Source organism: Colletotrichum fructicola, assembly GCF_000319635.2.
Source record: "Colletotrichum fructicola Nara gc5 chromosome Unknown KSG_Nara_v1_contig04, whole genome shotgun sequence".
NCBI lineage: Eukaryota > Fungi > Ascomycota > Sordariomycetes > Glomerellales > Glomerellaceae > Colletotrichum > Colletotrichum fructicola.
The window spans coordinates 1,340,164-1,367,675 of NW_027094054.1; the positions used below are offsets into that span (position 1 = coordinate 1,340,164).

Sequence of the window (27,512 nt, forward strand, 5' to 3'; positions counted from 1 at the left end):
CGTTGTGCGCTGCATGACGGTGCGCGAATCCAGAACGTGAGTCCGGGGGATGGTTTCCAGGGAAGGAAGGAGAATTTTGATGCATGTTCGGAGAATTCCACTCAGGGAAAGAGATGCGTGCTGCGGGGTAGTGCTGACGGAGCACACAATAAGCATATCGCTGCATGCAGGTCCCGGGGTTTTTACATGTCTGGTGTGGTGAAGGTCCGAAGGCTTCGGACAGGATTGCTGTTGATGAGTGCGTGTAGGAAGTCTGATTTTGGGGGCCTTTTACACTTAGTCTTCTTCGGAAGTGACATCGTGTGGGATGAAGCCGCGTGTTCGGACGGGGCCGCTGTCAATTGAACTCAATCCAAGTGGGGGGACTAAAACTGGTGATACTTCTGCTGTGTCGACTTTGTGTTGGTGTATCATCATTTCTCAGTTCTAACGAGTCTGAAATGCAGTTAATCGTCCCAAACCAAACTTGAATGTCCCAAGGTTTCGGAGTCGAAAGAACCAGATTCATCTCAGTCACATCATCATCTTGTGGCCGAGGCCTCACAAGAGCCAAGACTCACTTCTCTTCAGCCACCAGCACGCAAGTGAGTGTAATTGTTTCGTTTCTCATACCCAAGCACAATTCTACCATTCCGGCAACCCAGGCCTACGATCATAACAGGCGCATTATACCCACGATGCCGAAGAAGCTGGAGCCTGTGGTCGTTCAAGATGGGATATCAAAAGCGGGGGTTTCATATCGCAGCCCCCTGCAGATTCTCTCTAGACGCATGCATCCCCATTAGGAGGCTTGGGCCGAGGCCGAGGTGAGGTTCGACGTTATCGTCCGATAATTATTCCGGTAGCAGGATAAGATGGATGGGCGGTTCGCTCATTAAGGCGAAGAGTGTGTAAATGGAAACTCCCTATTGGTCTCGCGCCGGAACACTCCCGACGGCAGGACGGCAGGAAGGAAAGGGAAAAAAAGGTGTGGATGGGGCCGGGATAAAGAGGATGGTGTGGGTGATAATGCATCGCTTTTTCTCCTTCGACTTTTTGCCTCCTTCTTTTTTGGGGAGGGCTGCGATGTGGCAACCACGGGAGGAATGGGTGCGGCTAGTTGAGATGATAAATATACGATTCGGAATATGCCATTCTTGTGAGAACTTATGGTCTGTGCCTCTTTCACTACCGATTCATCGACGACATGGTGATATTGTGACGAGTCGTCCGTACCATGGCTCAGATCCCGGAAGACGCCGTGGGCACGGTCGTTGGGGTCCTTATTTACTCTGTTATATGTCTTTCGGGGAGTCTGATGGTAGTATGGCTTGCTTGGCAACATGGTGAACGGATCAGCTGTATGTTGTGCTCGGCATGAAGTGACTCCCAACAATAACTAATGAGTTTAGATGTGAATTGTTTGGCATACTTCACGACACTGAGCACGGTTTGCTCCATCATACAGCAAACGCGACTGGTATTGTACTGGGAGGATATCATGACTGCTCGGTTTGAGTATGCAGCGACCAATGTTGCGAGCCCTGAGGCCGTTATATCGAATGCTGCGATTGGGGAAGATTTGGTGCTGTACTACATTCGTAAGTCTTCACCCGAGCTACGCTGGATCATCACTAACATGACTAAGAATACTACTGTTACAACGTGCTTGCGTTGTTCGACATGTTCTGGTACGAATACTCGGTTTGGGCAAAATAACTGCATGATTCTAATCAAGAGCTCAACAGGGCTTTCGCACTGGCGCAATCCGTCTGGGGCCTGAATGAGAAGCCAAAGCTCAAGAGACCACTTCTGATTATCAACCAAATTGGCAAGATCTTCTCGCCCTTGTTCCCTCTAGTCACGACGACATGCCTGCAAGCTCCGTCAATACGGAACAACTTTGGTGGATTCCTGTTGCTGGCTGGACAGCCATGTAGGTTCTCCATTTCTCAACAAAACTTGAAGGATGTTGACAGCAAAAGTGTTATGGAGCATCGGCTTTGGCAGCGTTGCAACACTGGCCATACTGATACGATACATCCAATCCAGACGAAGGCTGCAGAAGCTGAACGTTGGGTACGGCCAGCCGTCATCTTCGAGAGGAACCAGCGGGCACAAGCCCCGCAAGACGAGTATTTACGACAGATGGCTCATGCTGCGATTCATGATTTCGTTTGTGATTCTGGCGTAAGTTGCATGGCATTCGCCCGAGATATCACGGAGAAGGCTAACTTTGGACAGTATGTTTGAAGTCACCATCATGCTGTTTTCGACGAGCGCGAGAAAGAACATTGCCGTGGACCACGCGCGGCTCACGCCAGACATCTCCGCCAAGCGAGCGCGACAAGATTTCCTCCTCTTCATGCCTGGAGTGACGGCGTCCCTCCTTGTATTTCTGGTCTTTGGCACAACGAAGCCATTCATCGAATACATGCGCAAGTGCCTCTCGAGACTCTTCACGAGACGCCCCAGGAGGAGGACCGCGTCGACGGAGGCACTGCCTCTGCGGTCAATACGCAGCCAAGACACAATGGCGGAAAGCTGCGGCGTGACGACGCCCGAGATGTCTCACCAACGAAGCTTCCGGGGGATAGTTGTGGATAGTCCCGGTGGAAGAAGGACATACGAGGTCTGGGTGTACGGGGGTAATCCAAATGCGAGGATCATGGGGGACCAGAACTGCGCCTGTCATTCCGAGAAGGTATGACGCCATGAGACGAGGCCTCAGCCGTGTCTTGCATTGCGTCAGGGGTTTCCAGCTTGTCATTAGACAGACAGACGTCAAAAAAAGTAATCATGACCAGAGAGGTAGATATCCCTGGCCGGTGAGACGAATCTGGCCGGCGAAGGGTGACACGGCACGGAGCTGAGCGAATCACTTCCGTTCGCAGCGAAACATGGCAGCGTTCTGGACCTTTGGCTTAGCGTTGCAGAGCGCTGGAGAAGCAGCAAGCTACGGGGAGCTTCCCAGACAGCGACAGCCAGTCCCCTGACTCTCGTCCAATCAGACGGGCCCAAAGTGACCTGCTACAGGGGGGAGGTACCCACTAGTGACATAAGGCTGCTGCGAACGGCCGAGCGCCTGCACTAACAGGAACCCTTACGGCGCGTCACCACGATGCGATAAGGCCGATAAGGGATCACACAGTACACACCTGACGAGCTCCAACCTTATCGCGACATCATCCTCGTCCCCTACACCATCCCATCTACCTACACTACCCGCCCGTCTTCCCGTTCCTCCATCCGCCCTCCGTTTCCCTTTCGCACCCTGCTGGACCTGACCACCTAATATCGCAGACCTCTTTACCCTTTTCTTCTAAATATGCATCGATTCAATTCCTGACCATCCCCGTGAAGTCAGCAGAACCCTTTTGGCATCCACCCTTTTCCTTCTTTCTTTTCCCCATTCAACATGGCGAACTCGCCGTCGCAGAGCCGGAGCGCAGCCTCGTCCACCTCCGCCGGCCGAGACTCCCTTTCACATTCCAGAGACCGCCGCGATCCCGCCCCCTCCGACTCCGCCTCCAACGCCGCCGACCCCGTCCCGGTTGAGACACTGGTGGAACACCTACTCGCCGCCAAACGCTCCCTCTCGTCCATGACTGCCGTCCTGCGCGCCAACGAGATCGCCACCGACGCCCGCCAGGCCCACGAGGAGGCCGTCGTCCTGTACGCCGAGAGCCAGTTCCTGAAGCGCGCCATCGCGGAGCAATTGGCGCTGCTGATGAAGGTCCGCCGCGGCCTGAAGAGGACCTACGATGCCGGCAAGCGCGACTTCAAGAACCTCGTCAAGACGATGGATGCGACGAATGAGAAGTTGCAGGATACCATGGCGATGCTGAAGAACACAACCGTTGAGTCCGTGTTTAGGCCGCCCGGGGAGGAGAGGCGCAATCTGATGGATTTCGTGGACGAGAAGAGCGTCCACGTAATGGTCGAGGCTCTGAAGCAGAGCCTCGGCGAGCTGCAGGTGCGTCATCCATCCATATGCATCCCACGCACATGACCGACTTTGATGTACAGGCTATCCAAACCTCATTCGACGGCGACCTCCTTCGATTCGACGACGACCTACGAGCCCTGAAAAAGACGATAACGACGACACCCTTACCCCGATCGCTATCGAATTCCTCCCATCACGATCCCATCCCCGAGTTGCTGGTGTCGCTCGTCGAACACTCCCACTGCATGGCGCAGCTCCTCACATCCCTCACAAAACACTTTGACCTCTGCGTCACGGCGGTGCGGACGACAGAAGGCGGCGCGGCTCTCGCCCGCCGCAGGGCAGCGGAAGTGACGCAGTCCCAGGGCGGCGACGGCGTCTCGATATCGGGCGTCATCGCCGACCAGGAGTCGCACATGCCGGACCTCGAGCCCATCACGACGCAGGACCGCGCCGACATGCTGGACATCGTCGTCAGCGACGCGGCCGAGGTCGACAGCGTGGTCCAGGAGATCAACGAGCGGCTGCACGCGATGGAGGAGGACTTCGCGGCGCTGACGGCGCAGACGGGGCAGACCAAGGCCGCGTTCATCGGCACGCTGGACGCCTTCACGGCGCTCGAGGAGATTGGCGGCCGCGTGGCGAGCTACATCGCCAGCGAGGCCGAGTTCCTGCAGCGGTGGGAGGACGAGCGGTTCACCATCTACGGCAAGCTCGGGGAGATGGACGACCTGAGGGACTTTTACGAGAAGTACGCCGGCGCGTACGACAATCTCATTCTGGAGGTCGAGCGGCGGCGGCTGGTGGAGGACAAGATCCAGAACATCTGGCGCAAGGCCAAGGACAGCGTCGACAAGCTCGTCGAGAACGACCGGCGCGAGCGCGAGGGGTTCCGCCAGGATATTGGGGAGTTCATCCCGACAGACCTCTGGCCTGGTATGGACGCCGGGATGAAGAGGATGGAGCTCGTGGCCGTGGTGGACGACGGGTCCGCGGAGGAGGATGCGGGCGGCGGCGGGTCGCGGAGCACGCCGGCGCTGGACCGGAGCGTTGTGGATGCGGCGCGGGACAGGCTGGAGCGAAGCCAGCAGCGGTAGTAGCGTTGTGATGTGTAGCGCTTTGTTCCGTTATGTGTTTTTTGTGTTAGGATTATTCTGGATGGGTCGTTCTCCTCTCTTTCTTTCATTTTACTGGCGTTCATAGATAGGATGATTGGCCTTCAGCTAGGCTCAGGAATGGAATTGGGTTGGGAAATCGGCACGGCGGCGATCTGTTTTTTTAACGGCTTTTTATTTCCTACCTGGCTGGCAATGTCGTTTTTTTTCTTCATTCTCCGCTTTGTATGAGTTTGTCGTAGTAGTGGTATTCTTAGCCCTTGTAGGATCGACAATTTCACGTCTCTGGTTGTCTAAGAATGGCACGAGGCCCTTTTTTGGAGACCGCCCTTTTCGTCTATCTCTTGCGTAGGATTGAGGGACACCACGGTCACACTTGGGGGCGCAACCGAGTGTACTGCCCGGGTTCGAAACGTCTGAATAGTGACAAAATGTAGCAATGGCAGAAACGATGGCCGAGACGACGGCAGCAGCAGTATTAATTAAGGTGACGACGATACTAGCCACGACAACGGCAAAGGCATAAGGAGATGCAGTCGCCATAGTCAAGTCAAAATAGGTGGTCAGTGGTCACCATCATCATTAATTCCAACGCCTGCTCGGGTGTCGCGCGCGATGCTACAGCGGCAGACGATGCGCTGCGACAGTCTGCGACAGCGACGATTGACAAATGGAGGCCATCAGCAGACATGCCAAACAAAAAGCATGGCGCTGGCCAACAACAAGTTTTAGGCTCGAGGGGACAGTCATGTTATTCGCCGCATGTCCCTGCAAGAAAACCTGCAAATCATGGCTGTGGTGGAGGAAACAGGATCTGGGCGAGGGATGATGCATGGCCTGGGCCGATTTTGCGTGCTTGGCTGGGCTGCGGGCGACCGGGGTTGCGATGCCGATATCCGAGGGAAATGTCTCGGCCGGGCGGTGGTGTTTCGTTTGGCATGCAACAGCAGAAGCAACACATTGTGCACCTTGTTAGACGTCATGTATCCGTAGGACTAGATTCACAACGCAGTTCGAGGCAGCCGAGTGTCACGGCCGGTGAGATGCGAGTGTGTTTAGCGGTTCATCTCATCTCATCCCATCGATCGACATCTGTCCGAGATTGGACCTCGTTAGACCCTTCGATAGAGCCGTGACCCAAAAAAAACCCATCTGCAAACAGCAGGTTATGTAAGCCAAGATTTCGACGATTGCTAGGGCCGCCAAGACTGGGATCTTCCCAGACAAGCCTTGGCACGTGACTCTCGGCAATTCGACGCGTAACCTGTATGAGCAGGCGGGGCGCCCTTTCCACTCTCCCCTGGTGCGCTTTCCTCAAGTTCAGCTTGCATCGACACAGCTAGCAGACGCAGCAGCCAATCCTGTGCCCGCAATCTGCTTTAGTCTTTGTGCTTTTTTCTGCCCGTGCACGGCGAGTGGTAACGTCATTGGACAGCTTTGGATTTGGCAAGGCCGCAGGGGCCACGGCGGGGCCCCGGGAGGTGAAGCTTAAGCCTAAAAAGTAGCGGAAGGTAGGTACAGGGGGACGGGTGGGCAGCCGGCCGGCGCCAAAACAGCTCCGTCATTGAATCTAAATCATTCCACGCGCCAAACACCTGAGACTGTCATTTCCTCTGCGACCAATTTCTTTTCTCTGCTAGCTGTTTACTTACCTCCCATTGCTTCCATCGTCGTCTTCGTCTCGCCATATTCACCATCGCATACCCCGATATACAACAGCGAAGACAGCAACGTCAGGCGCGGTCCCATCGCCAATCGTCCACCGGGACCAATGTCGCAACCGTACGGCGAGTCAGCTGGCTACTACGGTGGCCAGCAGCAGCAGCAACCCTACGATCCCAAGTATGCGCAGCAGTACAACAACGGATACCAGAACAACGGCCACCAGCAACCTCACCCGCCGCCGCAGCAGCAGTTCGCATACGACGGGGGTAATGGGTATAATGGCAGCAATGGCTACGGATACAACGCGCCGCCGCAGGGCTACGACCCGGAGAAGTATACCTTCGAGGAGGCCTTCAAGGTTGAGAAGCCCAAGTGGAATGATCTCTGGGCCGCTATTTTGGTAAGCTGCTGCGATGTTGTCACCTTCATCGTCCTTCGCTTTCGCCCTTCCTGTCATTCGTTCCCGTACTTCGTAACTGACCGTCTGTAGTTCTGGCTCGTTTTCCTCGGGTTTGCGGCAGTCTCAGGCCTCACCATCTCTGGCTACAGCCAGACCAAGTCGCTGAATGGCGGCGGCATCTACGATGGCGGCAACACTTTCGGCCTGTCCACTAACACGATCGTCCTCTTCGCCTTCTGCCTCGCAGTCGCCGTCGTCCTGAGCTATGGCTACGTATGGCTTGCCCGCCTTTTCCCCAAGGCCTTCATCTGGGTCACGGGCATTCTGAACATCGTCTTCGCCTTCGTCACCGCCATCTACATGCTCTCCAGGAAGTACTACTCCGGCGGCATCGTCTTCCTCATCTTCGGCGTGTTCTTGGTCATCGCCTTCATCAGCTGGATCCCGCGCATCCCCTTCTCGGCGCTGATGCTCAAGACCTCGATCCAGGTCTCCAAGAAGTACGGCCACGTCTACCTCGTGTCGTTCCTGGGTGGTATGCTCGGCGCCGCGTTTGCTGCGTGGTACTCTGTGACGTTGGTCGCGACGTACTCCAAGTACCAACCGTCGGCGAACAACCCGCAGTGTAGGAACGGTCAATGTAGTCAAGGAAAAGTGATTGGTATCCTCGTCTTCATCACGTTTGCGATGTACTGGATCTCCGAAGTTCTCAAGAACGTCATCCACGTCACCATCTCGGGCGTCTACGGCTCGTGGTACTTTTGCGTCAACAACTTCCCCAAGGGCGCCACCCGTGGAGCTCTCAAGCGCTCTCTGACCTACAGCTTCGGCTCCATCAGCTTCGGCAGCTTGATCGTTGCCATTATCAACTTTTTGCGCCACCTTTGCTCTGTCGCGAGGTCCCAGGCTGCTGGAGACGGTAACATTGTAGGATACATCCTGTTCTGCATCCTGGGGTGCCTGATCTCCATCCTGGATTGGGCCGTCTCCTTCCTGAACAGATATGCCTTTTCCCACATCGCGCTGTACGGCAAGGCGTATATCCCCGCTGCGAAGGATACATGGAAGATGATCAAGGACCGTGGCATCGACGCTCTGGTCAATGTGAGTAGTTGCCCCTGTTGTAAATCAGCAAAGCTCCTGTACTCATATTTCTAGGAATGCCTCATCGGCCCGGTTCTCTCCTTTGGCGCCGTCTTCATCGGCTACGCGTGCGCTTTCCTCGCGTACCTCTACATGGTCTTCACACACCCAGCCTACAACTCGACCGGCGCCTACACTCCTGTGGTGGTGGCGTTCGCTTTCCTCATCGGCATGCAGATTGCCAACGTTTTCACAACTCCCATCTCAAGCGGCATCGACACCATCTTCGTCGCAGCAGCTTGGGACCCTCAGGTCATGATGAGAGACCACCCCCAGTTGTACGATGAGATGGTCAGGGTCTATCCGGAGGTTCAGCAGGCTATTCACGCCTGATTGACTGCGAAGATGGATATAATGCAGCTTTCCAACTGGTTAGATCGAATCATTGAAGCCGCAGAATGAATGGGACGGCATGTTTAAGGCGAGGGCCGGGGCGCATGGGGATACCCAACTTTGAATTCAATTTGCGAAATTTGTAATATTGAGTACTGGTACTAATCAAACTCCTTCAAACCCGCCCGTGGGAGTGTTTTCTCGCACAGAGCATGTGTGCTATTGGCTGTATAGACGCTCGAAGCAAGTCGGAGTTGCTCCACATTCGCCCTACGTCAACTCAAAGTTTACCTTCCTTGATCTGTTGCACAGAATCATCTAAGGGGTGATGCGCTCTACCGACAGCTTGCCAACGACACTCCCACCTCCTGTGAGTTCATGAGCTACCTTGCCCAAAGACCTTCCTCATCTGTGGTCGGCTCGATGTGCGGTAGCACCAGTTTCTTTCACTTCCCCGACAGTTTACTTGACCCATTCACGATCTTGCTGTGGGTCTTTGGGCTTTATCCCATCATTAGTGCTTACATGACTGTCCGAATTTCCGTCACGAACTTGATTCTACATACTGGTATCTCCCTGTCCTGGACGATGGAGCAGACCGTCCCGAACGGCGTCAGGGCCCAGATACCCCGACACGGGGGATGAATACAATACACAATTGACGGACACGCCATGCTCCGAGATCCGGCCCTGCTCTACGATGTCCCCCATGGCGGTTGATGATATGCGTCTCCCCCGCTGACCCGCTTCGAGAATTCGCCCGTCTCCTATCAAGGTTGTCATCGGCACGGTTCTTAACCTTATATGCGAGATATCTGTTCGTTGGCGATCATTCATGGCGGCGAGACGCTAACTCGGCCCTCCAGGAGGATATGGCACGTATAGTGATGTTGTGATAACGCACCTTTTCTTTTTCAATTTCTAGGGAAAAAGTACAGTGAGCCTTATTGAAGATGGCCACTCCGCCGGCCTTCGATCGTGGAGCCGAACTTGAGTTTCAGGCAATTTATGTTGATACGAGGTAAGAGCGTTGTTTTCTCCATGTAAGGACTGTGTCCCACCAGCCAGCCCCAAGCGGAAACGCTGCCTTCAACGGCCCGGCCCGAGCGAGGACTAATGGCTTAAGGTGGGAGAAAGGGATTCTTAGAGCTGCCAAGGGATTGGGTCGTTTTGTAGAACCCCCTTTTTTTTTTTTTTTTTTTTTTTTTTTTTTTTTTTTGCGGATAAATCTTTCACGGTTTCCACCTTGCGATATTTGCGAAAGTTGCGACGGTGGTGCTACGGCCCCATTCTTGAACTAGCTCATTCGAGGTCACCAACATCGACAGTCTCAGACTTACTGGCACAAAATCAACGTGCGTAATACGAGTTCCCCAGATTGCACACAACCTTCATGCTGACCACACTTGGGTCAGGGTACAATACCGATTCCAACTGCTGCTGGTGTTGCGTTGTGGCGCTTCAGCTGACCTGAGACCTCGGACTGGCAACAGTAAGATGAGCGATTCGGACAAGCGACTGGCTACTGAGTATCCTTTCTCATCATGATCCTTTCGCTTCTGGACCACGGCAGTGCGTTTGGAGCCCACTGCTTTCCGAAATCCTTCCCATCAAGCTTGACAACCAGCCTGGAATAACCCGTCGATCTCTCGGAGCAGATCCTAGCTAGCTGTACCCCGTACACTTATGGAAAATTGTCATTTAGCGGTGCATGGAATATGGCTCCTTTTGGATTCATGTCGGCAGCCTGCCTCTCGAGCGGTATGGCAGAATGCGGGGCATGGGGTTCGGAATTCCCAGCTGGGTGTCACAACTGGTCTGTCAGACACCAACGTCGAATATGAGGGTGATCATTGACAAATCCTTGCAGATCCTACGATCAAATTGGCGTGTTGGTGCAGTCAATATCACCGTTGGGAGCGGCCGGGAGGCAGGCTGGAAGCAGGCTGCGGCTTGGCTGTTGGGGGCCGTCAGCAGAACGGCTTGGCTCAGGACTCAGCTGCGCAGAGATGGACTCCTGTTGGTTGGCGAGGACATGGAGAGAGAAATTAGAGAGTAGGCCTAGTAGCCTATTGTTCCACTTTTGTCTGGGATTCCTCGCCGTCTCCCGACTTCTTTGACTTCTACTTTCTTCCTACCCACCGAACAAGCTCAGACGTTGAATTGCCGTTAGAGCCTGGTCGACAGGTCGAACTGTCTTCTCGAAACCTTTCAAACCAGCATTACGAATACGATGTTCAAGGCGACATTCGGTACCATTCTTATCGTCTCGACCTCCTTGGTCACTGGGCACAAGAACTGGAACCAATGCTACTACCACGAGAACGCAGTCGCTCCTCCTGAACTGCTGCCATGTCAGAACGAGACGGACGTGGACCCAAATGACTACACCTGGTGCTGTTTTGCGGGCCATGAGTGTCTGGACCATAGCAGTTGCTGGGACCCAAAGACAACCAACACATACCAGTATGGCTGCAACGACGAAACGTATGCTCATTCAAGCTGCCCGCGCAAGTGTAATCTGGATCCAGGTAAGCTGCTACCAATCCTCCCGCCGCGGAGGTCTTGATGGCATCTGACAATGGTGTTCAGGCAAGTCGTCATGGACTGGCCTTGTCCTCTGTGAAGACAAAGACAGAGAAAGCGTCGACCAGCCTTGGGTCTGTAATCACCCAGAAACCTGCGGCGACAGGTGCCCCAAAGAGTCAGAAAACCCCAAGGCCACGCTATCTCCCTGGCCCTTCACATTGATCGAACTGCCGCGTCTGCAAGATCGCTGCGCAGACCTTGGCAGTGAAGTGACCGCCTTCTTTGCCCCCGACCCGATTCCCAGCAAGGGATTCGTACCCGACGAAGCCACCGATATAGGCTCGAAACCTCAAGCATCGAGAGTTGCCTCCAAAGACTCTGATGATGGTGGATTGAGCACAGGCGCCATTGCAGGCATTGCAGTCGGGGCAGCGGTGGGCGTGATTGCTATTCTTGCAGGCGTCTTCTTCATGTGGCGGCGACGCCGTGCACAGAAGACCCAGGCCCCAGCACCGGCACCGGCACCGGCCTCAGCACCAGCGCATTATCCCCAGTCCTCTCCGGCTCCTCAATATCACTCACCGGGAATGCCGTCTTCCCCTGAGCCGTATCCTGGTTACGACAAGCACAACATCGTGTATCCCAACTCGCCCTCGACTTTCTCGGACGGGACGGGCATCCAGCGGCCTGTGTCAGACATGAGCATGAGCACCGTCTCTCCGACGCCCATGGGATCACCACGGCCTCATCCTTCGCAGTATTATCAGCAGGGAGTCCACCCGTCTCAGGGACCTTATGGACATGGTTCGCATGCAGAGCTCTCGCATGACGCAAGGGCGGTGTACGAGATGCCCGAGATTCGGGAGAAGCCTGACAGATCTGAGCTACCGTGAAGGGAGTCATTCGAAGAGTGATAACGCAAGGTGGCGGTAGGGAGGCATGTCTACGCTTTGTGTCCGGGTGGTTTCTCGGGGGCTGCTGCTTCTTTTGTTCGGTTGGGACATTTTAAATCAGACGCGTGTCGTCGTTTTCTTACCTCTACGAAGATGGTCGGATGTCTCACATCCATGGGCGTACAATGTTGACTGGCCACTTTAAGCAAACAAGACCTGAAAATAAACATACTGCTTTCTTCAAAATTACCGAATGTGTTTTATGAGAGGTCGATATGCTTACTCTTCGCAGTAACATACCCACTAATTCGGTTTGACTGGCTCGCGGTATCTCGCAGCGAGAGGCGCAGCAGCATTTCCGCCAATGCATCTGCTATCCGCATCGCGGGGTACGCAGGCTATGAAGAGTAACAAATCAGCAATGATTAACCCCACGATGCCCCGCGTTCATCTCCGGAGTACCCCAACTTTGAGGAAAGATCATTCCCCAGCCTTGATCGCCCGGTTAAATCCTGCGGGGTTAGCCTGCGCATGTGGAGGGAATCATGGTAGTACTCAGGAAGGAGCCAGTGCTTGCGGCCGTTGGGGTTGAATCCATAGGCAAGTGAGGGGCCATCGAATTCCACTCCTGCGAGTGCAAATAGCAAACGCCAGAAGAGACGTCTCCTTTAAGTGTTATTGGAAGTGGATGCTAGTGGTAACTCACTTTAAGCTTATAAGTAATTGGGGAGACCAATGTCTTTCGCTTATTACCATGTAATAATGTTTGTTCAGACTTCATCTGCTTCGTTCAGTCAAGATGCACTTCTCAAACCTGGCCCTCGTCCTTGTGGCAGCCGTCGCATCGGCATCAGGGTATGATGTGCCGCCTCGCCCGAGCATCGTCCCGTTTCCAAAGGCTCCCGGCCGAGCGCTGCCCGTCAGCCCAGCAAGAGACCCTTCCAAAGTTTGCATTGTCTGCCCCAAGTCCGGAGGCGATTCGGCTGCTGCGATCCTCAAAGCCGCGCACGACTGCAACGATGGCGGCACCGTCGTCTTCATGCCCAATGCGACGTACACCATATCCAGCCGTGTCGACTTGACATTCTTGAAGCACATCGACTTTGCAATCCTTGGAACCATTGTCTTCAATGATGACGTTGAGTACTGGCAAACGAACACGTTTGCGTACCGTTACCAGAATGTGAACCTCATGTGGCGGTTTGGCGGTGAAGATGTCAACATCTATGGGCTTGGACAGGGAACTATCGATGGTAAGGAGGAGGTTCCATGCAGATATAGAACCCCACGGCTAAGACATAGCAGGTCTCGGACAAACATGGTGGAATGCTCTTGCTGGCAACTCAACCGTCGTCAGACCTCTGCTCCTTGGCACAGATGGCCTGAAGGGCGGGTCAATCACGGGTCTCAAGATGATCAACTCTCCCAACTGGTTCAACATCATTGCTAACTCTTCCGACATCTTGATCTCTGACATGGACCTGTCGGTTGTCGTAACAAACGTTACATCTCCCGCAAAGGTTAGCCTTTCTTCCTCCGGCAGAAAAGGGGCACCGTCCGCTAATGCTATTTCCAGAACACCGACGGTTGGGATACCTATCGCAGTGATAACATTGTCATTCAGAACTCTATAATCGACAATACCGATGGTAAGTGCCTAGCAACCCGGTCGAATTTCTAACCTAACGTTTTGTAGACTGTGTATCGTTCAAACCCAACTCCACCGAGGTCCTTGTGCAGGGTCTGGTTTGTAATGGGTCGCATGGCATCTCCGTCGGCAGCCTCGGTCAATATCAAGGGCAAGTCGACATCATTGAGGACCTATACATCTACAACATCTCCATGTCAAACGCGTCGGATGGTGCCCGCATCAAGATCTGGCCCGGCGTCCCGCCTAATACCACTGGGTCTGAGGCAGGAGGCGGCCTTGGCCATGTCAGGAACGTCACTTACGAGAAATACCACAATGTCAACAACGATTGTGAGTACATCCTGCTGCTATGGAAAGCATGAAACCCATATTAACGATTGTGACAGGGGCTATTCAACTGACCCAATGTTATTTTGCCGCAAGCGACGAAGCCTGCCAACAGTACCCAGTGAGCGAACAGAATTGCCCTGCTGGTGGGATCGATGTGCTAACGATAGTTTTAGGCCACCCTTGTCATTGAAGACATCTTATTCAAAGACTTCACGGGGACCACATCGAAGAAAAACGATCCCCGGGTGGGCTCGCTCATCTGCAGTGATCCTTCAGTAAGTGCCCCTACATGATTGATGGCAGAACAAATCTAACCGTGTGAAGGTTTGCAAGAATATTCAGGCTCACAACATCAACGTCTCACCTCCAAGCGGCAAGGACCCGAAGTGGACGTGCACCAACATGGATAACTCACTTCTGGACATTGATTGCATCTGAAGCCCCGTTGCATAACAGCATAGAATCTCAAACATCGCGTAGATGATTTTAATGAGTTGCAACCTGCATTCACCCGCCTACGTATTTCCCATCTTCTACATTTTGCAGGGACAAGGCTCTCTCGGAATTCGGCTTCCATCTCACCATCCATCTCGGTGCAATGTTCGTTGGTGGCTGAGACCAAGCCGGATCAGCCTGTACGCCAAGAAAATGGCTGCATGTGCTGAGCCAGAGCGAAATGACCGCCAAGCCTCTTGGCCAGCTCGGGGAGGCTTGTTTGTCAATCACAAGCAGAGGAGGAAGAGCCTTCTCTTGCTCTTGTCCAAAACTCCGTACTGAAGATCTGTGTTTTTCACCTTCACTGATGATGGTCGTTGAGTGCATCCATAAAAGTGAAAGCGACGGAGGCTTCTGGGTCATGTTGTGTTGTCTAAATTTCGACGTAAATCGACCGGTGATCAACCAGAAGCACATGATTCTCTTAAAAAAGAATTGCTGTCGCATGTAAAGTGTGAAAAACTTGACGTCGTACTCGGCAGGGGCAGATCATAGCTTTGAAGTTGGAGGAGGCAGGTGGAAGCAGCCAAGACGGTTAAATTGGCGGCCGAAGGATTAGAGGCTCTTCTTCAGCTTCACTACGAATACCAAACCAGAGGAAACTGGCAAAAATATCTCTATTTTGAAAAGCAAAATGAATGATTGCTGTCTAGCTACTGGGAGCCTGTAGCGATCAGGCTGCTGACGCGTGTGCCCGGCCCCCCTCGTCTTGGTATCTGGCGTTTTTCTGGTTGGAGGAATTTCTCCCCCGAACTCGGGCGAAGTGCAGCTACTTGTCACCTTTTATCGTGCGATGGATCGAACGAAAAAGTCCATTGGGGCGCCAACATCCCAGACGCGCCCTACTTGCTCCCAAATGCGGCGTTGAGTAGGCACGCATCCATGCGCCCGCAGATGCCCAAGAGCGACCGTGATTCATCGCCTCTGGGCCTTGCACTACCCCAGAACCCCAGACTGTGCCGCAATAGGGTGGGGAGTAAACACTCCACGGGGAAGGATCTGGGGTTGGTATAATATCCCCAGACGCCTCGCCGGTCACGGACGGGGTTGGTGTCCCCATCTCTCGATCTAACTTTCACTGACTCTCTCATCTAGCTAATTGTCTACGATTGAAGACGTCAAGATGGCGATGTCAGGCAGAGTTTACAGTTGGTAGGTTCAATGTCGCAGCTGCGATCCGATAGCGTGGGCTGATATATGTGCTGCAGGTACTCCGCCCTTTTGGCGGCAATGTGTATGGTGCTCTACGGCTTTGACGCCTCCGTGTTCAATTCCGTGCAGGCATCAGACAATTGGCTGGCTTACTTCGATCTCGATAAGGTACACATCCTAGGATAACGATGATATGCATGATGACTAGAGGCTGAGACACAGTTTAGGACGAAGACACGCAGCTCATTGGACTCATCAATACGGCATACACTATTGGAGCTATCGTAGCTGGTTTCTTCATTGGCGGGCCTCTGGTAAGAACACAACACACTTGAAGGTAACTCTCAAACTACGTCTGACACCTTTGACAGGCTGACTTTGCTGGACGCCGGGTTGGAATGGGTGCCGGCTGCCTCGTCACCATCATCGCCGCGTTTATGCAAGCTTTTGCGCCACGACATAACCTTGGAGTCTTCATCGCCGGACGTGTCATCATTGGTCTTGGGCAGGGGATGGCCTTGAGTGAGTTGTCACGACTCGACTTTGCAGTTCGAGAAATCCTGCTAATCGCGAGTAGCGGCTGGTCCCGTGTACATCAACGAGATTACTCCGGCTGAGATCAGAGGTGTTGTCATGACATTTTGGCAGCTGAACTTCAGCGTCGGGTAAGGAGGACTCCATCGTCAAGAATGAATCATAACAGGAAGGCTGATTATTTGCAGATCGTTCATTGCATACTGGATCAATTACGCATGCTCTCTCCGCAGGGAGGAACTTGGAGACTGGGATTGGCGAATGGTCGTCCTCTTCCAGATCCTTGTCCCGACTATTGTTTGCACCCTTCTGTGGACAATCCCTGAGTCCCCCAGATGGTACATCCAGAAGAATAAGCCCGAGAAAGCCCACAAGGCCATCTGCTCTCTCCGAAACAGCCAAGAAGAAGCCGAGCAGGAGCTCCTCACTATCAGAGAGGCTATTGAATACGAGAAGGAGGCTATCAGCACGAACTACACCGCCCTCTTCAAGGACCCTTCCGTCCGAAAACGCCTGTTCTTGACTATGATCCTCAACGTCGGACAGCAACTTACAGGCCAAGGTACTCTCCCCACCCTCTCACCTACTGCCCTGTTCCTGACATGAATCTTCCCAGGCACCCTCAACAACTACTCTACCGCAATCTACCGGAAGGTTTGGCCCGATACCAGAACAATCAACCTCATTAACGCACTCAATGGAACTTTCGGTATCCTATTCACACTTAATGCGATGTGGACTGCAGATCGGTACGGCCGCCGATGGCTGTTCATGGTTGGTGCCGTCGGTATGGGTCTGTGCATGCTCCTGGTCCCAGTTGTCAGCTTGGCTACCCCAGAACTTGAGGGAGGTGTCAAGTCGCAATCAGTCGGCATTGCAATTGTATTCCTCCTTTTCTTGTTTGCATTCTTCTACAAGCCCAGGTAAGCTTTGCTTCCGTTACACCCTTATCAACTACCTTGATTGTAATGCTCACGCTTCTTAGTTGGGGTGCAACTGTCTGGATCTACACCGCCGAGGTCTTCTCCATGAACATCAGAGCTCAAGCTGTCGGAATGTGCTCTCAGTCCCAAAACGTCGCCAACACAATTTTCCAACAATTCTTCCCCACATTTCTGAAGAACACCGGACTCAAGTGTCTCTTCTTCTTCATGGCGGTTAACTTCTTGCTGGTCGCATACGTCTGGTTCTTCATCCCTGAAACCAAGAAGGTGCCCTTGGAAGAGATCGACGTTCTTTTCGGTGGCGCCAACCATGTTGAGAAGGGTAGCCAGCTGGTCAGCCTCGGTCCCGAGACAACAACCAAGGATGCCGCTATTGGAGAGCAAACTTTAGGGAAGAAGCAGGACGGTGAAACCCGGCAAGTCTAGGACGAAACCTATCGGATCGCTCCATGGGTGGAAAACATTTCGGTTGCCGGATGAATTCTCGCTCGATTGGAATGAACGAAGCTTCATCCGAGGATAAGCTTAAACATCATTATTTTAACTCTTAATAACGTTAAGAATTGAGTTGCCTACGCCACGAAGCTTGGTTCTGCAGCTTAACAACCGGCTAGGATGTGTGGGGCATGCTCTACCCGATGCACTATGCAGGGAATCTAGTCAGTAGAACTATTGTTCAATTTTCAAATTCGTAACATGGGACACCAGAATTCCAGAAGAACGCGACACCAACAATATAAAGAGGAAACACATCCTCAAGTACTAGGCGGCCATTGGCGGGTCAGTTAATGACAGTTCGCAACCTAATACACAAACAGCTGACGAGAAGAGACTGAGCTTCAGGGGGTGCGGGGTAAATGCGGGGTTAATCTCGCGGCCATTGCCCCATTCCGTCCAGATGAGGTAACGAAACCCGCAAAGTTCCCTTCATATCTCACCGTCCCCAAATTTCCAGCAGTCATTCGATCCGAAGATATTGCGCTCAGCAGGCGAACATCACCAAGCTGGTGAATTTCCGTGTGGATAATCTGAGACCTTTCTTGTTCAGAGGATCACCTCATCGTGGGGATGCCTGAGCATGAGGCAGGAAATCTAACGTGGACCAGCTCATTACCATCACTTTTCGACGTCTACAAGTCTACATCTGGGGGACAAGTTGCCCGAGAAGCCGAGGATGAGTATGTTTGATCCATAGTGTTGAGACATTGTCGCATATCTGTTCAGCTAATACTGCTCACTCACAGCCGCCGCGCATCAGACCATTCGGCGTCTGTCCCGATCGCTCTCAGTCAGCACGGAATCGGGCGACCTTTCGAGGATAAAGAAAAGTCTAGGCTGTTTATGCACTATATAAATGATCTTTCCATGTGGGTAAGACTAGACTTCTCTCGTCTGTCAGGAAGGCTTGGCTCATCATCATCTAGGTCGATGTTTGCGACGTCAAAAGACATTTCGGCACAGAAGTCCCCAAGAGAGCTTGCCATTCGCCCTTGTTAGCCTACTCGATCATTGCCCTCGCATCTCGAAGTCTCTGCTCTATAGCAGGAACAGACGACTCAAAACCATCGACGTACTACAGCCATGCCCTTCAGTATCTCATCCCAATTTTGGACAGCTCATTTGAAGCATTGAACGAAGAAGTGCTAGCCGCGATTGTCATCCTCAGGCAGTACGAAGAGATGACAGGTAAGGCTCTGATATCCGTCACAAAAATGCACTTGTCTAATCCGATGTAGATTCTGACTTCGGTGTCCACCTTTCTGGCAGCTCAAAACTATTGAATTCCATGTTCAGCTTGGCAAGCAAAGGAGGTTTGGGAGAGGCAGCAAGTTGGATCGTCCTTCGACAAGATTATTGGGTGGCGCTTGTCAAGTCACAGCCCATGAGCATCAACTTGGATAGCTACAAGGGCTCGAGCTCATTTGTCCGAACTGAACCAGAATGCTTGGCCAACCGTGCCGTCTTTCTTTGCGCACAAGCCATCGCCTACGCCTTTCAACCAGCGGCAATCAGGGACCTCGATAGGTGGAATAAGCTGAATCAGGAGCTAGGGCACTGGTTGATCTCTAATCCATGGCACGCGGATCCTCTCTGGGTTGAACCGCCGCATACCAACAGCGCTAACGGCTCCGCGTTCCCCACAATCTGGATGACACATCCCGCTCACGGTAGGTTGAGGTACTTTGAAACCTTTGGGGTTTTCATGGCTGACGTATGAAGTGGTTGGATATCAACACTACAGCTTGGCACGGATGGTCCTGCACATCTTCAACCCTTATTTGAGCAAGCCGAGTCTTGACACTTTCAAGAAGAGAAAGGAGTCGGAGGTGAGCTCGTTGATGGAATCGTGGCGTAATTTTGGTAGCTAATGGTCGGACTATAGAAAGCTGTTCTCGACAACTTTCGAGTACTGCTGGGGCTTGCTATGAGCAACCCTTCTGTTGTCAACGCAGGGTTCACTGCATCGCATACCTTGAGGGCCTGTGAGTTGTTCTGTGTAGTCTCATGCAGCAGTCAAACTAACGTTTCCAGGTGGTGTCTATCTCACCGACCCCAAAGAACAGCAGGAAAGCCTGGAATTCCTCAGGAAGACTCATCTAAGAACCGGGTGGTTGACGAAGGATCTCATCGAGCAGTTGACAGTCCAGTGGTCTCAGGATGGTAGCAGCAGTGCCTTTGGTCATCTTTTCTCAGAAAAGACGTGACAATCTCTCGTCGTTTTATCTACTACTCGAAAGGTGTTAGACCTTTCATCATCTTCATAAGTACTTGAAAAAAAGCCCATAAACAGGTATAGATACCTGTCAAGCCGCTTTTAACGCAAAGCTCATTTGTGTGACGAATATTGGCAGGAGATTGCCGGAGAAAGTCTTTGTGTCCTCCCGGCCATTCAATAAATTGGCTAAGAAATCTGTTCTATTCTATTTTGCGAAAACTTCTACAACTTGCCCTGCTTCTCAATGCGACGACCAGTCTCATCAAAGTACAGCTTCTTTCCAGTCAACAGAGCCTCTTGCAAGTAGGAGCCAATCTGAACAGCCTGCACAGCCCCAGTCAGTTTCAATGGAAGCGGGGTGTTGTCGAGGGCAGCTGCTGTGAACTCGTTCGCCTCCTGTGATTATGATTAGCCTACTACTGATGGGTAATGAAGTACGGCGAGACACTTACGGCAACAAATGCGTACTCAAATCTACCGTAGTAGTGAGCAGGGACCTCTCTTGTGATACCCTGGGGGCCATAGATGTTGACAAAGTTGGACTGGGGGTTGCCGTTGACTGTGAGCTTGCCGGCAGTACCAATGAACTCCGTAGTGTCTTCCTGACCATGGGCCATCATGCGGGAGTTGTAGAAGTAGGCGATCTTGCCGCCCCAAAACTCGACGATGCCGACGGCGTTGTCACAGTCACCATGCTCCGCCAGCTCAGGGGAGACTGCAGTGATACCCGAGGCTGACACCGACTTCACCACTGAATCGTCACCGAAGAACCACATTGCCAGGTCAATGTCGTGTACTGAAGACATGTGTCAGTATTGCAATATCATTCGGGTCACAGGTCTGCTTACCACTCATGTCAACAAAGCAGCCACCATTGAGAGCGGCGTACTGGACGAAGAAACCGCTGGGGTCATGCTTGTCGCAAGTCTGCGACCTGATAATTGAAGGCCTTCCAATCAAACCAGCCTGGGTCTTCTCGAAAGCATCCCTGTAGGATGCATCGAAGCGGCGGGAGAAGCCGCACATGACCTTGAGGTGAGGCTTCTGTTGAGCAGCCTTCACTAGCTCCATGGACTTCTCAATGCTGAGAGAAATGGGCTTCTCGCAAAGGACGTGAAGGTTCTTCTCGACAGCCTTGAGGGCCTGCTCGGCGTGGACCTTGGTGACGGTCGCGATGACGACGGCCTGAAGCCCCTGATGCTTGATCATCTGGTCATAGTCGGTGTAGAGAGTTACACCGTAGGGCTCCAGGTTCTCTCTTGCCCAAGCCAACTCAGTCTGATCCGGTGTGAAGGCCGCGACGAGTTCCGCGCGGGGGGTACGGTGGAGGAAATTGACAGCATGACGCTTGCCCATACGGCCAAGGCCAGAGGCAGCGATCTTGAGCCTTTGCACCATTATGATAGTCGTGATATGAAAGGGTAATGTTCGTCCTTGCTGTCTGGGCAGTCGTCTCAAGGGTTACCAAAGAGTGTACCGGTAGAGACGAGAAGCTGTGGGTTGCGACTTGATGAGGGACAGTCGAACGAGACGAACTATCGTCGTCTTATATACAAGATGTCAGGAATCGCATGCACGAAGATGGAGCAAATACGGTTGTATCTACACAATACTCCGCGCGAGGTTTAACCCTTTACCCCAAGATCAGTAGTCCGGGGAAGTGCGGGATTCGGAAACTCATAGCGCAAGATGCCATGGTTGGAGGCTGAAGCTGTTGCATATGGCTGCGACCAACATCACTCTACAGGCCAATCATAAACAATCGCTGTCTCGTTGAAGCCGAAAATCGCGGAAAATGTTGCCTAGAATGTCAGACACAGAGAGCCGGACACGTCTCCGTGACGATCCCGACTGCGGGGAAGTGGAGTCCGGTTGGCGGCCGAGTCATGTGGGGGTCTCTTGAGATTCCGCGCACTTTTAACCCTTTTAAGCGTATGAGGTAGCAAAAACCCGACACCAAAACGTCACACATTTCCAAGGACGCGGAGTAGTCCTGAAAATAGATGAGGCTTTCCGGGCGGATACTGACGTCGGAAAGATCTGCCGTGATCTCTTCTTTTCCGATCAAAGCCAACTCTAAAGAGAGTTGTACGGTCGGCGTTGCTTGAATTAGCCAAACAGGAATGGCTGGAGGGGCAGAATTCCTGCTCTCCAGAGTCTAGACAGGCGCCCGGCAGCAGACGAAAAGTCTGGCAATTCAACAGCCTTTAGACTGAAGGAAGTCAGAAGCCAAGCCACAGGTTTGGTGCTTGGCATCGTCGTTACAGCTGATGTCAATCTCGTGTTTGAAAACTCAATCTGAACTATCAGGTAAGCTTGCCACGAGACCGTCGTCGCAACCTGTGCCGGCGACTTTGCGCGGCAGCGCCAGGCCGGGAACCCTCGGCGTTCTGCCCGCCCCGTTTCCCCCAATTTTCCCCCGCACTCAAAAGCTTGCCTGGCGCGCTGAATCTGGATAAAAAAGAGCGAAAGCCCACGGGATGCACGGTGGACGCCTCCCACCGGCAGACCGATTTACAGCCCGTTTTCTCTTGCCATTCAACACAAACCCCCCACCAAACGCGTGTATCCCGCGCACTCCGCAAGCCGTGTTTTCATCCCGCCGGATGAGATCACTGATCAATCTGGGGTTGTCTCAATGCCCGCTCCAGGGGCCGTGAGGAGGCGGGGCTGCGAGAGCTGTCGTGCAAGGTAAGTCTTTCCGCGCGCTTGAGGGTGTTAAGGCAATCCGCGGAGGGAAGCCTCCGTTTGGATGAACTAGACGCCACAGTCAGCCCTACCAACTTCCCCATGTTTGCTGATATGAGTTCGGTTGTTACACAGGCATATCAAATGTGAGTAGTGGGGTTAACACCCATCATCTGAATGGTTCCCGAGTGCTTGGTTAACCGTGACGGCTTGATGATGCAGGCGACAAAGGAGACCCGTGTGGTCAGTGTGTTAGTAAAGGGAGGTCATGTGTCCGAGCTACTAAGCTCAAGTTCAGACATATAACTGTCACTGGGTATGTCCATTTCTAGTAGAAAAGAAAACATCTTGGTTGCTGACAGTATGGGAACTCCAGTGATGGTGACGGAAACCGTGGCGAACCTCAATACGAGTTTTCCGAGACACAAAAGTGGTGTAAGATCAATAGCAAGAGAATACGCTTCATCGACGAGACAACAGATATCAACAGCATTCACAACGACGACTACGATTCAGACGAGGACATCGTTTCTGAAGAAGAACCAGCATTGCCAAGTCCACCGAAAGCGAACCAGCGTCGAAGGAGGGAAAGTTCAAACAGAGTTGCCTGGGCACCCTTCAGCGATGTTGGGAATTCAAACCTCAATCCTTCAGGGCCTGAAGAGGGTAGTCCTCTTCCCATCGAGCGAGGCATTCCATATCCCTTGACCAAGCTTCCCGCTCTTCACCCGCATGCTCCATACGACAGTCCAGATTCTGCAGGACAGGCCTCTTTGGATGATCTGCCTCGTACGGTCTCTCCGGTGCCACGAAGCCAGCTGTCTGGGCCCATCGGATCCATCAGTTCCATCGGTAGCAATAGTGTGAGCGAGGACCCAAGTCTTCCCGAACCTCAACGATCCTTCCATTCATCCAACTTTCCGCTCAAAGATCACCGAGAGGCGAACTTGGTACGATACTTTCTCGAATTCATCGCGCCCCCCTTCGACTATGGAGATCCACACCATCGGTTCACGACCGTGCTGCCACAGCATGCTGCCATCAGTCCGTTGCTGCTGAACGCCATTCTAGCGATCGCGGCGAAGTCAAGAGATGAGGAAGAGACGCTGGCATTCTTCGACAAACCAGCCGAGCACTATTATGCGGTAGCTTTGAACTTGCTGAGCCCGGTGTTGATCGATCACAGCGCGGAGGTAGACGACCTGCACGTAACTGCGGCGGTTCTCCTCCGACTCTACAACAGCATAAGCGGTGAGCGCCCGACAAGTAACTTGACATGAACGCGGTCGAAGCGTACTGACTCTGTCTTTAGAACTTGACCTGGCCTCTCTCGACAAACCTTTGGTAGATCATAGCACAATCTGGGAGTTTCTCACGTCGCGCGCCAACTTCACCACGAAGGGTAGTCTCTCAGAAGCGGCATTCTCAGGTTGGCTGCGGCTTGAGATCTGGCGCTCAGTGATGCAACAAGAAACCCTCGAGTTCCGGTTGGATCATCTTGACCTTGACCGCTCCCTCCAGCCTGCAGACGACGAGACATGGGCTTGGAGAATGATCTTACACACAATTGATATCATCGGGTACTGCTTCGGCGACGAAACGAACTCTGCAGTATACGAGAAGCTCTCAAACTACGCAGCTCAGTGGATGAAAGCAGCCCCAGAAACTTTCCTCCCCATATTTGTTGAGAACCCTCCTAACGAGGGCGTCTTCCCTGAGATACTCCTCATCAATGACTCTGTTGTCGTCGGGCTGCAGTTCTACCACCTCAATCGGATACTGTTGACAGCACACAACCCGAACGTGCCACGGCTGGGAAAGAACCTCAAGTTGGCGGCTCAGACACTAGACGTTGGTTTTCTCTCTTTCATCACGTACCCCGACATCGGCATGCTAAACTTTGGTGCCCTTGTCCAGAACGAAATCATCAACGACATCAAAATCATGTGCGGCATTGCAGAGTCACATGGGAGAAGCACGCCGGCGCACATGTAAGTTTCGATCTTCCTTTCCGGCGTCGCCGAAGGCCGCTGAATAACACGGAGATCCCTCCCCCGGTCGTAGAATTGCGTGTATGGGTATCGCCCTGGCCGGCGACAGATTCAGATCGTACCCCGAACAAGAAGCGCTGTGCCAGGTGTTCTCCTCGACGGCGGAGGCCTATGCCTGGGACACCGCTCTCATGTAAGTTTTACCGCAGCTGGGACTCGGTGATTTGATATTCGACAAGGCACTGAACTCTAAAGGACGTTATCTGACTGGAATGGCACCGATATTAGTTTGCAGCATCTGAAGGACGCATGGGGTTGGCCGGAAGACATGGTAGCCGAACCCACCTAAAATTTCGCTCGCTGCATAGCCCCCAGGTGGAGAGGGGAAGACGCATGCAGGCCCGGTCACCATACCACGAGTGCTATGCAATCGACTTAATTCCTGCGATATATGTGTTAAAAGTGTTTATATCGCTGGAGAAAACGAATCCTTCAGACGAAGGCGTTGCGCACAAGTAGCTTCCATACCAACGCTTTGTCCATCGCTTAGGGGGGCAATGCTACACGCGGATGGCAACGTTGTAGAACACCGACACATAGTTGCGCGACTGCGGATTGAAGACATCCGCGTTACTCGAAATGAAGCAGAGTTTCTGCCAATCTGTTTGACTTTCAACTACCGACATGCCAAGACGCTCCAACGACGATGGCCAGAAAGGCTGGTTGCCCTATCTCTGTCTCTTTTTCACCGCCTAAAGATAATCTCGAAGTTTCACAAGGCTGCTTGCACCTCATTGCCCGTCTCGGCTTGAGTGAAACACTGTCAGTCCCTGGTTGGTCGATCACTAACGGCGCGATGTTGCATTGGCAGGAACAGGTTCGTCACTCGCCAGGCACGTGAAGTCGCATTCTGGACCTGCAAAACAGAAAGAGACAGTGTTGATCTTGGTCGCTTTCGGTCGTTTTTCGGTGATGACAGCCCGGCATCTCCCTGCATCTGTAATTGTCAGAGCTCCAGTTCGTCCTGAACGGGGCAGGCCAAGAGTAACATCACTCCACCCTCTCCGCGAAATGCGTAACCGCATCTCCATCTGCTGCAGGCAGAAATCAGGAAAACCTTCAGGAGGTCTCTGCGATCAGAGAGGGGCCGTGCAGACGCAGTTCGCCCCCAAGTTGCAAGCCGCGCATTGATTCGTATTTCGCCCGTGCTGGTGATGGGTCTCTCGTGGGTTCCGGGATGAAGGGGGCCTATTTCCGGACCCATCAAATGATGCCAAGAGGGACTATCCGCTGCCCGTGTGTCATCTGGGTGGCCCCATAGATGGCCCCCAAGGCCCGTAGATGGGAAACCTCCGAGCAGTTCTTTGTGTGGGCGGGAAAGGAAGAGAGAGAGAGATAGGGCAAGGGTGGGTATCTAGCACATGAAGATTTTCCCTTTTGACAGTTTGCCCAACCTCTTCAAGGATTTGCGGGGGATAATGCAGACTATGATCTTCTAGGACACCGAACCTGGACAGATGTGCAATGTAGCACGAAAGTGACCTGTCACTGCTATTCTCCGAGCACATCGCAATTTTCCGAAGCTTGCGCGCTCAGAATGGCAGGGTTTCACAAAGTCCCTTTTTGCGTGTGTCTTCGCCATCACCCACTTCAGGCTTGCATTCGCTTGTTGGTGAAATCTCACCATGTGGCGACACTAGACACGCGAGGAGTGCTTAGCGCGACGGAGCTCAACCCGTATCAAGTTTCTGTCGCCGCCGTTCCCCTGAACGAGGCATGTCGTACACGAAATTGCTGTTTGACACCCCAGAAGTTCGCCCACTTTGTGCCTCTGCGTGGGCAGACCTTTTCCTCTCAAGTCTTCTTGTCTCACGAACTGCATTGCAAATCACACGCACTTGCGTCGACATTTGCGATCGCACCAAATGGCGAGCTTGTCTCAGGTCTTCCAGTCCACTGGGTGCACGAACAAAAGATTGGGTCGTGGACTCGTCCGGGCCGTGGTCTCCCACACAAGACTGAGGGCCGGAACGGATCTCTTTTGTCAGAGGCGCGCCGGTCTCGGGACAAGCCGTAGATCTATCTGTCTGCCCCTGAGGAGGAGAAAGCCCTTGAAGGCCCTCCCCAAAGGCGGCCCAGAAGAGTCAGGTCCGTTGTCGCTGATCTATTGGAATTACTCGCTGGGCTTCATCGTCTCGCTTCCACGGCTCCCTCCTCCTAGCCCCGGGCGCGATCGACAGGAGCAACAATTTGTCGTACAGACGGCAGTTGTCTAAGAACATGGTCACCCAGGCTAAACACGAAGGGAGCCCTGCCAACTCTCCCTGCACGGCCACGTTCCGGACGTGGCGCCCAGTGGGGGAATGTCGATTTTGTTCTAGCGTTTCCTTCGAGAAAACCAACGTCGTCGTCAGATCATTGGTCAGCCACAAACGTCTGTCCGCCGGACGTCCTTTCCGGAGCGGGACTGGTTGGGGTGCCCTAGCATAGTGCGGCTTGTGCGGATGTGGCATCTCTCCCGTCCCTCCCCTTCCGCCCGAGACGTTTGCCGGATTCGGGCATTCTGCAGCAACCTGCCCCCCCTCTCCCAACGCTCAACACGCTAGTGTTCTCCAAGGTGAGTGCAGTTGCTGCAGCGAAGGAGCTCCATCGAATGGACCAAGCTACTTAGTCTGACGCCTTATGAAGAGGCCCTGCCTTGTTGCAACACACTACTACGTAAGGAATATCAACCTCCCAGGTGGAGAGAGATGGTTGAAACGGCAAACGCCGAGCCTGTCAGGAGTGATGGAGCAGGCAGGCGGACGATCTCACATTGATGGGCCAGAAGAACGTCAGGCTGGGGGTCCGCAAATGGAAACACTGCACGTCCAACACCCTTGCTGGCCCGTTCTAGTGCCCTTGTGGGCGGGAATTGGTCAAGATTGAGGGAGACTTGGCAGCTGCCAAATGTCATTCTTCAATGAATATAAGAACGCATGACCCAGATCGCACTACCCCATCCT

General features: G+C 53.1%; 8 protein-coding genes across 8 annotated transcripts; 7 read left to right on the forward strand and 1 right to left on the reverse strand.

Annotated features, from left to right (window-relative positions):
• Positions 1 to 1,480: 1,480 nt before the first annotated feature.
• Positions 1,481 to 2,689, forward strand: CGGC5_v007184 (uncharacterized protein; the record flags this gene model as incomplete). The annotated part of the gene is made up of 5 exons (XM_032027755.2): positions 1,481 to 1,580; positions 1,628 to 1,670; positions 1,728 to 1,915; positions 1,965 to 2,169; positions 2,224 to 2,689. 5 exons carry the CDS (start codon positions 1,481 to 1,483, stop codon positions 2,687 to 2,689), a joined length of 1,002 nt encoding a protein of 333 aa, XP_031875923.2.
• A 708-nt stretch (positions 2,690 to 3,397) lies between these two features.
• Positions 3,398 to 5,025, forward strand: ATG17 (Autophagy-related protein 17; the record flags this gene model as incomplete). Its single annotated transcript, XM_032027756.1, has 2 exons — positions 3,398 to 3,955; positions 4,009 to 5,025. 2 exons carry the CDS (start codon positions 3,398 to 3,400, stop codon positions 5,023 to 5,025), a joined length of 1,575 nt encoding a protein of 524 aa, XP_031875922.1.
• A 1,789-nt stretch (positions 5,026 to 6,814) lies between these two features.
• On the forward strand, positions 6,815 to 8,584 carry PNS1 (the record flags this gene model as incomplete). The annotated part of the gene is made up of 3 exons (XM_032027758.1): positions 6,815 to 7,108; positions 7,199 to 8,212; positions 8,267 to 8,584. The coding sequence occupies 3 exons, from the start codon at positions 6,815 to 6,817 to the stop codon at positions 8,582 to 8,584; spliced, it is 1,626 nt and encodes a 541-aa protein (XP_031875903.1).
• Positions 8,585 to 10,355: 1,771 nt separating this feature from the next.
• On the forward strand, positions 10,356 to 12,006 carry CGGC5_v007187 (uncharacterized protein; the record flags this gene model as incomplete). The annotated part of the gene is made up of 4 exons (XM_032035723.2): positions 10,356 to 10,400; positions 10,455 to 10,639; positions 10,805 to 11,115; positions 11,177 to 12,006. The coding sequence occupies 4 exons, from the start codon at positions 10,356 to 10,358 to the stop codon at positions 12,004 to 12,006; spliced, it is 1,371 nt and encodes a 456-aa protein (XP_031885138.2).
• Positions 12,007 to 12,805: 799 nt separating this feature from the next.
• Positions 12,806 to 14,425, forward strand: pgxA (Exopolygalacturonase A; the record flags this gene model as incomplete). The annotated part of the gene is made up of 7 exons (XM_032035724.1): positions 12,806 to 13,259; positions 13,312 to 13,526; positions 13,583 to 13,655; positions 13,703 to 13,987; positions 14,044 to 14,105; positions 14,161 to 14,262; positions 14,312 to 14,425. The coding sequence occupies 7 exons, from the start codon at positions 12,806 to 12,808 to the stop codon at positions 14,423 to 14,425; spliced, it is 1,305 nt and encodes a 434-aa protein (XP_031885142.1).
• Positions 14,426 to 15,605: 1,180 nt separating this feature from the next.
• qutD-16 (Quinate permease) lies at positions 15,606 to 19,817 on the forward strand (the record flags this gene model as incomplete). Its single annotated transcript, XM_032035725.1, has 15 exons — positions 15,606 to 15,634; positions 15,691 to 15,802; positions 15,862 to 15,948; positions 16,006 to 16,156; positions 16,212 to 16,299; positions 16,357 to 16,730; positions 16,785 to 17,091; positions 17,154 to 17,518; positions 18,161 to 18,290; positions 18,357 to 18,483; positions 18,537 to 18,798; positions 18,849 to 19,280; positions 19,333 to 19,439; positions 19,496 to 19,595; positions 19,645 to 19,817. 15 exons carry the CDS (start codon positions 15,606 to 15,608, stop codon positions 19,815 to 19,817), a joined length of 2,844 nt encoding a protein of 947 aa, XP_031885143.1.
• Positions 19,818 to 20,050: 233 nt separating this feature from the next.
• On the reverse strand, positions 20,051 to 21,226 carry yrbE-1 (putative oxidoreductase YrbE; the record flags this gene model as incomplete). Its single annotated transcript, XM_032035726.1, has 3 exons — positions 20,051 to 20,224; positions 20,281 to 20,624; positions 20,677 to 21,226. 3 exons carry the CDS (start codon positions 21,224 to 21,226, stop codon positions 20,051 to 20,053), a joined length of 1,068 nt encoding a protein of 355 aa, XP_031885139.1.
• Positions 21,227 to 22,466: 1,240 nt separating this feature from the next.
• On the forward strand, positions 22,467 to 24,856 carry AHR1-1 (Adhesion and hyphal regulator 1; the record flags this gene model as incomplete). The annotated part of the gene is made up of 8 exons (XM_066151818.1): positions 22,467 to 22,519; positions 22,652 to 22,662; positions 22,739 to 22,832; positions 22,893 to 23,767; positions 23,829 to 24,367; positions 24,434 to 24,507; positions 24,581 to 24,700; positions 24,763 to 24,856. The coding sequence occupies 8 exons, from the start codon at positions 22,467 to 22,469 to the stop codon at positions 24,854 to 24,856; spliced, it is 1,860 nt and encodes a 619-aa protein (XP_066008631.1).
• Positions 24,857 to 27,512: the final 2,656 nt, after the last annotated feature.